Source organism: Myotis daubentonii, chromosome 10, assembly GCF_963259705.1.
Source record: "Myotis daubentonii chromosome 10, mMyoDau2.1, whole genome shotgun sequence".
In the NCBI taxonomy this organism is placed as follows: Eukaryota; Metazoa; Chordata; class Mammalia; order Chiroptera; family Vespertilionidae; genus Myotis; species Myotis daubentonii.
In genome coordinates this window covers 38,767,506-38,781,991 of record NC_081849.1, presented here as the reverse complement: position 1 = coordinate 38,781,991, position 14,486 = coordinate 38,767,506, and the positions used below count along the sequence as shown (strand labels likewise).

Below are 14,486 nucleotides of genomic sequence, written 5' to 3'. Positions count from 1 at the left end.
GTTTTGTATCAAATGTAGAAATACTTACTTGGCCCATTTTATTCAGTAAACATTATGATCACAGACCTTGCACCTATGTGCTTTTCAAATTCTATAAAGATATTTGAAACATGGATTAAAATATATTTTGTTCCAGAAAACAAAAATAAAATTGCAAACTGTAAATTACTGTTTAATTAAATGTTTACAACTTTAACCATATACCAGATTTATTAATTATTAAAAATGCATTTGAAAAAAATTTATCGGACAGATTTTTCCCATCTCATCAAAGTTCTTATGAAGAAACGTGATTACAGAGATTACAGAGAAATCATAAATTAGATGTGTCCTATACCCAAACAATATCGAGGCAAAACTACAAAAATGGTTTTCAAAAAATTATAGTTAATATGGGTTGGGTACACCAAATATGTTTGGATGACTGACTAGACAGCTTCCAGAAGGGATAACTCAGGTCCCTGGTGTCTAGGAATAGCCGGTTCTTCAGCTCAAAGTAGAAAAAGAAAAAGGAAGAAGGAGGGGAAGAGAGAAAGAAAGGGCTGTGCTTTTTTCTAATACTAGTAGATTTTATTATTTATGTTTACATTGTGGATTCATTAGTAATTAATTTTGATATGAAATATATGAAGCTTTTTTTCCCCTAGGAAACCAGTTGTGTCTAATTCATTTGTTTGTGTATTTATTTAGTTAGTTATTAATATATTGCATTGATTTCAGAGAGGAAGGGGGGGAGAGGGAGAGGGAGAGGGAGAGGGAGAGGGAGAGAGAGAGAGAGAGAGAGAGAGAGAGAGAGAGAGAGAGAGAGAGGGAGAGGGAGAGAATGAATCATCAATGGTGAGAGAGAATCATTGATTGGCTGCCTCCTGCAGCCCCTATAGGGAATCAAGCCCACAACCCAGGCATATGCTCTGACTGGGAATTGAACTGTGACCTCCTGGTTCATAGATTAATACTCAACCACTGAGCCACACCAGCTGGGCTTTAAACTTTTTGAAAAGCTACCTTTGGTCATAAACTATATTCCCACAATGTATGTGTCTTCAATTCATTTTTTCAATAGGAGAACAAATTACTACTTAAAATTGCAAGTTGGTTATCAGTATTCTTTCAAAAGTTGTTTGGGTGGGAGACCTTTTTGGGGAAAAACAACTGGCTTCTCTACTACCTAACAAATGCAGGGGAGGGTGGAAATGTGTAAATACATGTTTTGAGAGGAAAAGAATTAAATATCACACTGAGGAATAGAAGAGTACTAGGAGTTCAGAGAAGAGCACAGCTGTGCTCCCTGAAAGCACTGTGAGAAGTTTGGTAGAGTAGGGAATGCTGGAGTGGGGTCTTGAAGTAGGGACAGGTGTTGGAAGGCAGTGGTCTTCAAGCTGGGGTACCCATGCCCTTGATGGTACAAGGTCCAAAAGAGACATGACAGATGGCATTGAAGGTTCAATTTTTGGGTCTTTAGTCCATCTGTTCCCATTCATAAAACCCATCAGCTAGAGTGCACAGCACAGGCAACCCCTGAAATGCTGGTCTTTGTCTAGAACAGGTACCTTCCACCCATCTCTACCTTATTATGGAGCATTTCACTTAAGTATAAAAAGCCCTCTGGGTCACGAAACAAAGAAACAATCCTAAATGTTGGGGTACATGACCAGAAGTTCATGCTTTGGGGCCTAGGTGGCAAATTCTTTTGCAAGTGAGATCATTTCCAATACTTTGCTTTTAACAAAATTGAGAGAGAAACTAATTAAGATGTCAGCTAATAGGTCATTAAAAACAATTTTTGATATGTTCACCAGGTGCTTTCATAGAATTATATTTCAGAAATTCAAAGAAGAGTGATGATTCCCTAACAAATCTCCTGCTAGCCCATCTATGTATCTATCTAAATGAGCTTTCCCAGAGCTTTTATATATAGAAATGAAAAATAGGAATAGATTGGATTCTGAACTCGGCCTAATTCAAACAATGAGAATATTCATTTTCAGATACATTAACTAATTGGAGAAAAAACCCTATCTATCCTTGTAAGATACTTTTCCAACCAGTTTTTTTTTTTTTTGTTTTCTGTCTTGAATAATTGTTTATCTTCCTACAATTGTAATAAGTAAAGGTAACTTAAACCAGGGATGAAAAAAATAAACACTGAGAGCCCTATGGTTATTAGAAATGAAAGCAAAATTAATCTTTCAATTTACATACACATTTTTGTGGCAGAGTGGTAGATGAGGTGATCAGTAAAAGGCTTCTAAGCATGAAAATGTTTTCTATTAGGATAAAATTATGTGGGCAAAGTGGGAATGGAAATAGAAGTTCAAGGTGGAAAGGAATGATATAAAAACTTCAACTATCAAAGAAGAACTTGTTGGTGTGTTTTTTAAGTGAAGAATGGTGGGTTTTAAATTGCTGGGATTTTTAGATTCCATTGGTGACATTAAAGGGTGATGGAAGAGTTTATTTTAAAATATCAATATTTACAATACTCCAGAAATGACATCTTTTGCAGTTACTGAAGCATTTCATATGTTTATTCAAAAAGATGCAGAAGATACATAGTTTTAAAAACATTTTAGGGAGGAGGATAGCAACAAAATATTTTAAGGAGTCTGCCAGGAAAATCTTTTTCTAATGCTGGAGTCATGCTGTTTGTGGATTTACTGCAGAGAGGAGGATTGAAGACAGAGAAGAAAGGGACACAGCGCATGCAGCACACACAGTTCCAGGGGGAAACATGGGCAGGACTAAGGAAGCAAGCAGAGGACTTAGGAGAGAGGAGAGACACTGTGTAACTGAGATTGGGGTCGGGGGGTGCGTTCCAGATGGTGACCTTGAGCTAGAGCAGGGGCAAGTCCAAGAGGTAAGTTTGGATAGAGCATAGGACACTGATGACTTTGGACAGTGAGAAGAGATCTTTGGAAACTCAGCTCTGGAGGAAAGAAGCCACAGTCTGCATTTAAGGCTGGGGGCGGGCCTGTAACCTGGGAACATTAGAGCTGCTTCATATTCTGTCTACTCCCTCCCAGATGGGCTCAGGTGGTCAGTCAGAGGGGAATTAAAGGGTTTCCGCACATCAGAAGGAGCCCAGTTTGGGGTCGTCAGGTATGGTTACTAGCATACGTGGCCGGTTCGCTTTCTCAGTGATGTGGTCCACTTGATGGGAGTGATGAGAGCATTTGGCAGAAGAACAGAGGAGGCTTCGGGGAGGCAGGGACTGTCATCCTTGTCCACTAGTTTTCTGGTCCCTCCCTCCCTCCCTCTCTTCCTCCCTCCCTCCTTTTTTTTCCTCACCCAAGGATATTTTTCCATTGATTTTTAGAGAGAGTGGAAGAGAGAGGGAAAAACAGACAAATATTGATGTGAGAGAAGCACATCGATTGGTTACCTCCTGCACAAGTCCCCACCCGGGCCTGGGCCCTGGAGGAGCCTACAACTGAGGTATGTGCCCTTGACCGGGATCAAACCTGGGACCCTTCCCATAGGCGATGCTCTATCCACTGAGCCAGATGGGCTGTGGCATAATTTCTTCTCTTTTTTCCACAGTACTTACACTTTCTAACATACCATAGAATTTATTGGTTATTTTTATTGCCTTATGTAGGATATATGATGCAGGGAGCTCTGCTTTGTTCACCACTGTATCCCAAGTCACTAGAACATGGCATAGTTTGTGCTTAATAAATATCTATTGAGTAAGCATTCAGTGAAAGAACAGATATGTTTATGCATTATACATTTATTATTTCCTTAATTAACAAAGTGATGTTCAGCCTGCAAGGGGGTTTATGTTGGCACAACTCAGAAGGAAGAAAATAAAGTGGAACCTCTAACTCACACCATACACAAAACAAAAATAAATTTCAGATGCAGTAAAGACTTAAGTGTACATAATTAAACAACAAAAACTTTGGAGTAAAATCTAGGAGACCAGCCTGGCCAGCGTGCCTCAGTGGTTGAGCATCGACCTATGAACTAGGAGATCACGGTTCCATTCCTGATCAGGGCACATGTCCAGATTGCGGGCTGATCCCCAGTGGGGGGTGTGCAGGAGGCAGCCAATCGATTCTCATCATTGATGTTTCTATCTCTCCCTCTCCCTTCCTCTCTAAAATCAATAAAACTATATTTTAAAAAAGAAGAAACTAGAAAACTAACAAAAGTAATTTAAAACAAAATCTAGGAGACCAGATGAACCATCTACGATGGGGCAGATCCTCTTAACTAATGAAGAAAACTCAGGAGCCATAAAGAGAAAGAGGGACACATTTGACAATATGAAAACTTTAAGGAATAGGTGTGGTAGAAGGCAACAGAGTCAGCAGACAAATGATAGATTTCGAGGAAGTATTTGAAATGTTGATAAGAGCAAATGGGTTATCTTTAACACAGAAATCAAAAGACTCTTAAAAATTGAGCAGAACATGATTGGCATATAATCAAATCTAAAAGGCTAATAAAGAAATGAAAAACACACACACACACAAAAGAAATTATATTTAGATAAACTTAGGGACATGGAATTAAAGTATCAAAAGTTATCACTTTATACCCATCTGAGGAAAGTTACAAGTACATGGTGTCTGTTGCTGGCAGGAATGGGGAAAGGATGTTCTCTTGGTGGGCTGGTAGAAATCTGAATTGTCACAGCCTTGTTGAAAAGCAGTCTGATGACATTTATCAGAATTAAAAATACACTTCTTGGCTTTGCATTAACACTCCTGGGATTCTCATAGAAATAAAACCGCAATTTTTTAGTTAGAGATATAAATAAATAAATGTTTATTGCAGTATGGTTTATCATGGCAAAAGACTGGGAAGAAAAAGTGAATGTTCTTCAGTAAGGGACTAGTTGAACACATTACAGTATCATTCTCACCATAGTGTGTGTGCAGTATTCAAAAGGAATGCATTAGCCTACCTGTAGAGAAAGGTACTAGATTAGTTACAGGGTTATCTGGGAAGGTCATAACTATGAAATGGGAAATGAGGGAGGGGAAGGCAAATTAAAAGGAAAAAAATACTGTACTAAAGGACAGAAAAGTATGCCATAATCCCATTTATGTAAAATGATGCCTGTGTAGGTGATGACATTTGAAATTAGCCTTCAGACTTATAGGCAAGTTTTAAAAAAAGTCAGGTCCAGAAAATTCTATGTCAAATCAGTGCCAACTTAGTATTACATTTCTTCAGGAAATATAAGAGTTTTTGAAATGTAAATTCTAGGGCAGGTAGAATGAATGTGTTCTGGATTCTTCTGTCCTCCTTCCCCCACCCCTCCACCTTCTCTCAGCCCATGACGGCATCGTGATTAAGATTGAGGTGCAGACCAACGACGAGGGCTCAGAGAGCTTGGAGACGCCAGAGCCCCTGATGGGACAGGTGGAAGAACATGGCTTCCAGGACTCGGAGTTGGGTGACCCGTGTGGAGAACAGCCAGATCTGGACATGCAGGAGCAGGAAAACATGTTGGAGGAGTCCACAGAAGGCTCCGGCGAGTTCAGCGAGCTCAAGCAGATGCTGGTGCAGCAGAGAAACTGCACAGGTCAGTCGGGGCAGGGACACTGATGGTTCAGCAGGTGTGACAGAAACCAAGCACAACCTCAGGTACAAGCTTCCTGCCTCAGGGTTTGTGAGCATCTGTCTCTGGGCTAGGGAAGAGGTGTGAAAGCCAAATACTAGGTCAGGCAGGATCCCTCCTTCTACAGGCAGGAGACGATCCAATGAATTGCCCAAGATGGTGGCAAAGCTAAAACTTCCCGGTGCTGACATGTCCTTGATTGTTCTTATGTCACACTAGATCTCTCACCTGACTTGAAAATTTCAACCCTTGGAGAGCACGTTTTTTTGTTTTGTTAATCCTCACCTCAAGATCTTTTTTTCATTGATTTTTAGAGAGAGTGTAAGGAAGGGGAAGAGAAAGAAATATCGATGTGAGAGAGACACATCAATTGGCTGCCTTCTGCACGTGCCCAGGACCCTTCAGTCCAAGGACCAATGCTCTAAACACTGAACCAAATTTACTAGGGCCAGAGCACATATTATATATATACTAAAGGCCCAGTGCACCGATTCATGCACCGGTGGGGTCCCCCCAGCCTGGCCTGCGCCCTCTTGCAATCTGAGACCCCTCAGAGGATGTTAGACTGCTGGTTTTGGCCCGATCCCTGCAGGAGGCCTGGCCTGCAGGGATCAGGCCAAAACTGGCAGTCCAACATCCCCCGAGGGATGTAGTAGTGCATGAAGTGGCAGGCAGCTGGGGAAGAGCCGCTCCCGCTCATCCCAGCCCTGCTGCACCTGCTGCCAGCAGTAGCAGCTGCACTCGCCAGGTGTGAGCCTGGCATCTGGTGCCCATTGGTCAGCTGAAGTGGCGTTTCCACTGTGGGAGTGCACTGACCACCAGGGGGTAGCTCCTGCCTGCTGGTGATCAGTGCACATCATAGCGACTGGTTGACTGGTGGTTCGGTTGCTTAGGGTTTTATATATATAGACTAGAGGCCTGGTACACGAAATTTATGCACTGGGAGTGGGGTCCTTCAGCCTGGCCTGCACCCTCTCACAGTCCAGGATCCCTTGGAGGATGTCCACCTATGAAATTTGTGCACTTGGAGGGGTGGTCCTTCAACCCAGTCTGCGCCCTCTCACAGTCCGGGAGCCCTCGGGGGATGTCCAACTGCCACAGAGGCAGGAAAGGCTTCCACCACTGCCATTGTGCTTGCCAGCCATGAGCCCTGCTTCTGGCTGAGCAGCGCTCCCCCTCTGGGAGCGCACTGACCACCAGGGGGCAGCTCCTGCATTGAGTGTCTGCCCCTGGTGGTCAGTGCGCATCATAGCGACCCGTCATTCTGCCGTTTGGTCAATTTGCATATTAGCCTTTTATTATATAGGATATTTTATTTCAGAGTGGAAGGGAGAGAGAGAATCATCAATGATGAGACTCATTGATTGGCTGCCTCCTACATGCCTCCTACAGGGGATCAAGCCCACAACCTGGGCATGTACCCTGAATGGGAATTGAACTGTGAACTCCTGGTTCATAGGTAAACGCTCAACCAGTGAGCGACACTGGCCAGGCAAGAGCACATGTTTTAAAACAACTGACTGTGCTTTTTCTAGTAGAATCTAGGCATCATTTTCATTTAATTATAAAATTTCAGGGTCACCATTCTGCAAACTTAGGAGTCCAAGGAGAACAGTAGAGAAGTGGGCTTGCACAGCCTCATCCCAGGATATCTTTTGTGGTCATTTTCTGATGCTGAACCAACCATCCATGCATTCCTAAGAAGAAGCCCTACCTGATTGTGGTGGTGTCTTTCTTAAACCTATATTAGACCTTGTTAGCTACTATTTTATACAGGAGCTTTATAACTGCATTCATAAATAAAATGAACCTGAAGTTCTCTTGAGTCATCCTCATCTGTATTGGAAGCAATATTGTAGTAGACTTAACCAATGATCTGGAAAGCTTTTGCTCTTTTTTCTATATTCTAAAAGTAATGTATAATACAGGAACTAAATATGTTCCTTAAATTTTTGGTAGAACTCACTTGGGTTTGGATAATTGATTATGTGTGAAAGTCAACCATCATAGCAATTTACATATTCTTTATATTTAGAAATATGTCCACATCCATTTTCTATTTATTTTCCAATTTTTATTTATTGAATTGAGAGAGAGAGAGAGAGAGAGAGAGGGAAGGAGAGAAAGAAACATTGATTTATTGTTCCCCTTATTCATGCATTCATTGGTTACTTCTCATATGTGCCCTGACGGGAGATCAAACCCACAACCTTGGCATATTGGATGACACTAACCAACTGAGCTACCTGGCCAGGGCATTTTAGTTAGGTTTTTTAAAGTATTATGTTGATTTTTTAAAGTTTTTTTATTTTATCTTAGATGATTCCTCTGCAGTTTGCCTTTTTGCACCTAATAAAATGTGCACATCCTTGGTCAAAAAATGTGGATCTAGTTCCTTATTTTTATCTTTTAAACATTTTTTATTATCCTCACTCAAGGATATATGTATATATATTTTTAATTGTAAAGAGAGAAAGGGGACGGAGAGAAAAAGAGAGCAACATCATTGTGAGAGAGAAAAATTGATTGGTTGCCTCCCATACATGCCCCAATTGGAGATCAAACCTGCAACCTTTTGGTGTACAAGAGGATCCTCCAACCAACTGAGCCACACCAGCCAGGGCTAGCTCCTTATCCTATACAAGAGGCCCAGTGCACGAAATTCGTCCCTCAGCCTGGCCTGCGCCCTCTTGCAGTCTAGAAGCCATTGGGGACGTCCGACTGCCAGCTTAGGCCTTGGAGAGTGGGCCGAAGCCGGCAGTCAGACATCCCCCAAGGGGTCCTGGACTGCGAGAGGGTGCAGGGCGGGCTGAGGGACAGCCCCCGCCCTCCAGTGCACGAATGTCATGTACCGGGCCTCTAGTTTTTAAATAACTGCATGCTGTTTCAGAAGCCTTTTTAATATACCGTGTTGTCTTTCACAAAAGAATAGTGAATTGATTCCAGTCAAGGGCATGTACCTTGGTTGCGAGCACGTCCCCATCATCAATGTTTCTAACTCTCTATCCCTCTCCCTTCTTCTCTGTAAAAAATCAGTAAAATATATATTTTTAAAAAAGAATAGTGAAAGACACAAATCAAATTGTGAGTAGATGCTAAATTAGACCTTCATGATAGAAATTCCAGATTGTCCTTTGAACAGTCCCCACTAATTCTATTAGAACCTTAGAAAATTACTAAATAGTCCTTTTGGGATTTTGAGCCATGAATTTTAGGGCCAGATGTTCCATTCTTATTTCATTAAGAAAAAACAACTCTGATGCTGAGTCATTGAGATTCTTTCTCTTCTGCTCTGAAATAAAATATATAAATATAAAATGTGCTGGAGAGTCTGAATCCTCTAAGGTCTATACTTCCCCTCTGTCTTTCACAAACAACCCTGGATAAATACAGGGCAGCTAGTTACCAACCTCGAAAGCTGCTTCCTCCTTCCCCGTCTTTTAAGCATTGTGGTCCTAGGACCTTCTAGATCACTTCCTGTCAAGAATCCTGACAGTACCGAGGCAGCGTTGTCTTATGGAGCTCAGCACATCTATGTTCTGACTATTACACTGCAATTGTTTTGGCTTCAGAGGAGTAGTAGAAAGTGCTATGGCCTAGCAGTCACTAATAAACTTTCAAGACCTTGCCAGTCACAGACACTGCCAGCTTCAGTTTCTCTGTCAGTTGAGGGGATTGAGTAGGTGGTTCCCAAACTGCAAGCTCTGGAAGTTCTGACTTTATTTACTTTATTTGGGAACACAACTTGATATCTACAGTCTTGGATGCCCCATGTCTGTGAAGTAGGGGTAAGATATAGTGAATATGAAAAGAGAGAATAGGTATGAAGTGCTTTGAAGAAGTTCTCTGTTTGCTTTTAAGAATTCCATCTCACAGGTGGGATTAGAAAAGTGACTTTCTCAGGTCACACAAAGTTGGTCAGTGTGACTAAAAATAGAATCCCCCATTAACAGTGTTTAGGGAGTACCAAATAAGTTCAAGGCACTTTTCCCTAGGACTTACATTCTCATGGGCCACAGGAACACAGCCTTATTTTGGTCGTAAAGGACCAGATTAGAGGGGGGAGGGGGAGGACATTCGTTAGTGGGAGTGTTTGTGGCACACACACCAGGGCTTGTGGGAAAGGCAAATGAAACCCCCTACCCTAGCTTCAGGGTTGGTAGAGCCTGACTGTGCAGGTGAGTCATCCACCTGTGCAGGTGAGATGCTGCAGGGGAAGGCTGAATTCTCGGTCCTGAGGAGGTGCACCCCACATGCTGAGGGCTGCAGGTTGGGATGATCAGGGAAGGTTTTAGGGAGATGAGAGGATTGGAGGTGGGTGTTAATTGATGGGTACGATTTGGAGACATGGGAACGGGGCGGGGGGCGGGGGAGTGATGAGTAAAGGTACCTGAGGAGAAATCTCCAGTTGAGTCAGAAAAGATGTAGCCAGTGGGGCTGAGCTGAGTTCAGGTAGAGGAGACCCGGTAACAACTTGATGAGTCAAGACCCTTCGGATACAGCGGGAAGAAACCCATCCCTTAAGTAGCTTAAATGGAAAATTAGTTTATGGGCTTGAATAACTGGTAGGTTCACGTGTATGCCAACCTCAGCACCTGGATCTGGGGGCCCCTCAAGAGGACTCACATACTGGTGTTCTTTCCTGCTGATTACTAGCAATGTGGGAAATGGGCACCAGCAACTCGCCTTACGTAAAGTTCCGAGAGGATCTGGGCTCATTCCTGAACCAAATGGGTATTTGGTTATTTATCCAACCCTGTGGCTGTGGGGATCACAGTGGCAGGCACTGGAAAGTCTTGTCCCAAAGAAAGGAATTAGGGTGACAATATTTGTGCCATGCTTGTTGGTGAGGATGGAGCGATGCTTACCTAGATTAGCGTTGCCAGTGCTAGGCAGCAGCTAATTTCTTACTGTCTCTCCCTTCCTGTGCCTGGAGCAGAGGGGATCGTGATCAAAACCGAGGAACAGGAGGAGGAGGAGGAAGAGGAGGAGGACGAGCTGCCGCAGCACTTGCAGGACCTCGGGGAGCTGTCCGGGAGATACAGCGCCAGCATATACCAGACCCCGCTGCCAGGGGAGCTGTCTCCTGAGGGCGAGGAGAGCCCCCCGCCCCTGCAGCTAGGAAACCCGGTGGTGAAGAGGCTGGCGCCCATGTCCCATGGCGACCGGCACATGGGTGACCGGCACATGAGTGACAACCGGAGCTCCTCGAGTCAGCAGCAGCGGAACCGGCGTGGAGAGCGGCCCTTCACCTGCATGGAGTGCGGCAAGAGCTTCCGGCTGAAGATCAACCTCATCATCCACCAGCGCAACCACATCAAGGAGGGGCCCTACCAGTGCTCTGAGTGCGAGGTCAGCTTTCGGCACAAGCAGCAGCTCACGCTGCACCAGCGCATCCATCGCGTCCGTGGAGGCTACGTGTCGCCAGAGCGTGGGCCAGGCTTCGCTTCCAAGCACACGCTCAAGCCACGCCCCAAGTCGCCCAGCTCAGGCAGTGGCGGCGGCCCCAAGCCCTACAAGTGCCCCGAGTGCGACAGCAGCTTCAGCCACAAGTCGAGCCTGACCAAGCACCAGATCACGCACACGGGTGAGCGGCCCTACACATGCCCGGAGTGCAAGAAGAGCTTCCGCCTGCACATCAGCCTGGTCATCCACCAGCGTGTGCATGCGGGCAAACACGAAGTCTCCTTCATCTGCAGCCTGTGCGGCAAGAGCTTCAGCCGCCCTTCTCACCTGCTGCGCCACCAGCGGACTCACACGGGCGAGCGGCCCTTCAAGTGCCCCGAGTGCGAGAAGAGCTTCAGCGAGAAATCCAAGCTCACCAACCACTGTCGCGTGCACTCCCGGGAGCGCCCGCACTCCTGTCCAGAGTGCGGCAAGAGCTTCATCCGCAAGCACCACCTGCTGGAGCACCGGCGCATCCACACGGGCGAGCGGCCCTACCACTGCGCAGAGTGTGGCAAGCGCTTCACGCAGAAGCATCACCTGTTGGAGCACCAGCGCGCCCACACAGGCGAGCGGCCCTATCCCTGCACGCACTGCGCAAAGTGCTTCCGCTACAAGCAGTCGCTCAAGTACCACCTGCGGACCCACACAGGCGAATGAGCCGCTGCCCAGCCTGCCTGCCCAGAGGCCTGAACCCAGCGGGCAGGGCACCCCTCTAAGCCCCCAGCCCCTTTGCTGTGAGCCCCCCTCTCCTTTCATCCCTCCTCCCAAGGACACAGGGGTCCTGAGACCAGGTCGCTTGCTGCCGTGTTTACCGGGGCTCCAGGGGTGGGGAGAGCTTGGACCTGGGGGAACCCCTTCGGGCTGTTAATTTCCTTGACAATAAAATGGATGAAACCAATCAGCACGGGGGGAGTGATTTGGCCGCCTGCCACTGGGAGGGGCGGTGCAAGGGCACTTAGTTGGGGGATAGAACTTTATAATTACCTTTTGGATACTGTGGTTCTATTTGATAATAATAGAGTAATTTTTTAAAAGATGAGTGTTTCCTGTTTGCCGTTTTTGTTTGGTTTTGAAGGGGAGGGGTTGAGACGGTGGCCAGGGGACATCATGTGCCTAGTGTCAGTTGACAGGTTTTCTTGAGTCCCTTTTATGTGCTTATTCCCTATGTTGGATGGTGAAGGGGATGCAGATCCCACTGATTATAAAATCGAAGAGAGACGGGGCTAAGGAGCTTGAAACAGTGAATGGGCCTGTGGAAGTGTAGAAGCTCCTGGCGCCCTGATGTTGGCGGACAAGTGGGAGTTCAGGGGGAGGCAGGAAGAGTGACAGGTCTAGCATGGCCTGGAAAGATGGTCCTGCAGCAAAAGCTGGGTGCTTCCCTCAGGACCAGGCAGCCTGCTGAGCTTGAAATGTGGCTGGAGGGTGGTGTGGCTGGTGGCAGGGAGGCATAGGGAAGGGGTGCAGAGGCCCCTGGGGCCAGTCTTAGGGGAACCCATAAAAGAAGACACCATTCTGGACTTTTTTTAATTTTGTTTGTATGTTGCCCTAAAACTACTCTCTAGATTTGTTACATGCATGAATGCACCCTGGTTTCACTAGATATTCATTACCAATTGCCATCCAGTGAGGCCTAGAGAAAATGCAGCCATGTTCCATTGCCCACAGAGCAAATGACTCATTCTGCTCCTGGGTTTGGCAGTGACCCAGAGAGAATTCAGGTACTATGGAGGCTAATGGAGTGCCCCACTCCATGAGAACCGGGGAGGCCAGACTTCGCTGAAGGCAGAGAGACTGACCTGAGAGACAAGAAGTAGGCAGACTAAGTCGTGAGTCTGGGAGTGGGGCGGGGGGCTAACACACAGGAGAATTAGAGGGAGGAGATGCTACACTATTGTCTGAAAGGACCATAGCAGTCAACCCACCTCCTTTCCTTGTAAAGATGCATAAAGCATGGAAAGGGGAAGTGATGCCCAAAAGCTGATACTTGAAAGGATATGACTTCTCTGTTTAGACTGCAAATTTGTAAAAGGATGGTAGGACATCAGGGCAGGCAGCCAGAGCAGGGGCAGAGGCTGGACTGGCACAAAGAGCTGGAGAGGTGGCCAGTCTTAATCCGGATCTCCGGAACCAGCTGGAGAGGAGTCACATCCAGAAGCAGGGACTTAAATGCAGGAAACAGCGCCAAGCACAGTGTTCTACTGACCACAGGAGCTGGAGAAGTCAGGACAGCTCCTCCGTGGAGGTGGATCTGTGGGCTGGGAGAATTCCACAGATGAGGAAAATGAGGAAGGCCTTTGGGTGGGGGTATTCGGAAGTGTGGAAAGTGGGCTGTAATTGATGAGAGAACAGTGATTTGGGAGAGAACTTGTGGAGAGAAAACAGGGTCAACAAGGTTGGCTTGGAGTAGACCTGGGGTGCAGAGGGATCTCAGACTTCAAGACTGGAGTTTGAATTTGACCTTTTATGAGAAATCACTGAAGACTGCTGAGCAGGAGAGAACACTGATGCAAATAGATGGCAAAAGACTGAACCTGGAGAAGGAATCCTACCATAGACATGGGAGAACCAACTGTATTCAATGGATGGGTCATGATGATGTTAAAGGATGGCTGAGGAAATGGCTCTTTTGAACACCACCGTATTTGAAGCCTTGAAGAGGTGTTAGCAGAGATTTTTTGGAAATATTTAGTGGAGGGCCATTGCTGCTCCAAATCTTGACTAGTCCTGGAATTTGAGGACCAAAGAGTGCTGGAAACATTCTGACTCAAGTGAAAGATGATGTTTTGGGATGAAATCCAGGGTAGGAACTCAGAGAGTAACTTCATTTGTTATGCATTTACCAAGAATGGTGCTAACAAGCTTTCTTTTTCTAGGCATCTGGTGTAAAAGATTCAGTATAGTCAAAGACTGGTACTTCTTATGTGGAGCTGGGCTGTCAGGGGATCTCTGTGTCCCTATCTCCCTTTCCTGGGCTTTAACCCCCTCTTCAGGCCTCTTCCTTCTACGCATCCAGCACCCTGTACTCCAGTCGTCCCTCTCCTCATCCTGACACCTTGATACCATCATGATTCTCACTTTCCACCTGGCATAAGTTCCATAGTGGTCCGAGGCCGACATCTACAGAGATGGTCGCTAAAGTGTGGACAGCCTCTGGGGTCAAGCAGATGTAGATTTCAGTTTAGTTGTGTGAACTTGCACAAATTAACAGAAAACCAACTTCCACATCTGTTCAGGGGGATAACAAAGTTCCTATTGTTCTGAGGCTTAAATAACATAAAGAACAAATACATAACAAAGGCATTGGCACCTACTAAAGTTTTTTTAAAAATATATTTTATTGATTTTTTACAGAGAGGAAAGGAGAGGGATAGAGAGTTAGAAACATCGATCAGCTGCCTCCTGCACACCCCCTACTAGGGATGTGCCCGAAACCAAGGTACATGCCCTTGACCGGAATCGAACC

At 45.5% G+C, this 14,486-nt stretch overlaps 1 protein-coding gene across 3 annotated transcripts in view; it reads left to right on the top strand.

Moving 5' to 3' along the window:
• Window positions 1-12,059, top strand: part of ZNF777 (zinc finger protein 777) — a 32,235-nt gene extending 20,176 nt beyond the window's left edge. For all 3 annotated transcript variants that reach the window (XM_059712118.1, XM_059712119.1, XM_059712120.1), the window contains exons 5-6: window positions 5,288-5,539; window positions 10,515-12,059. In XM_059712118.1, coding sequence (XP_059568101.1) covers window positions 5,288-5,539; window positions 10,515-11,680 — 1,418 coding nt within the window. In that variant the 3' untranslated portion in view covers window positions 11,681-12,059. The remainder of the gene's footprint in view (window positions 1-5,287; window positions 5,540-10,514) is intronic.
• The last annotated feature ends 2,427 nt before the right edge of the window (window positions 12,060-14,486 follow it).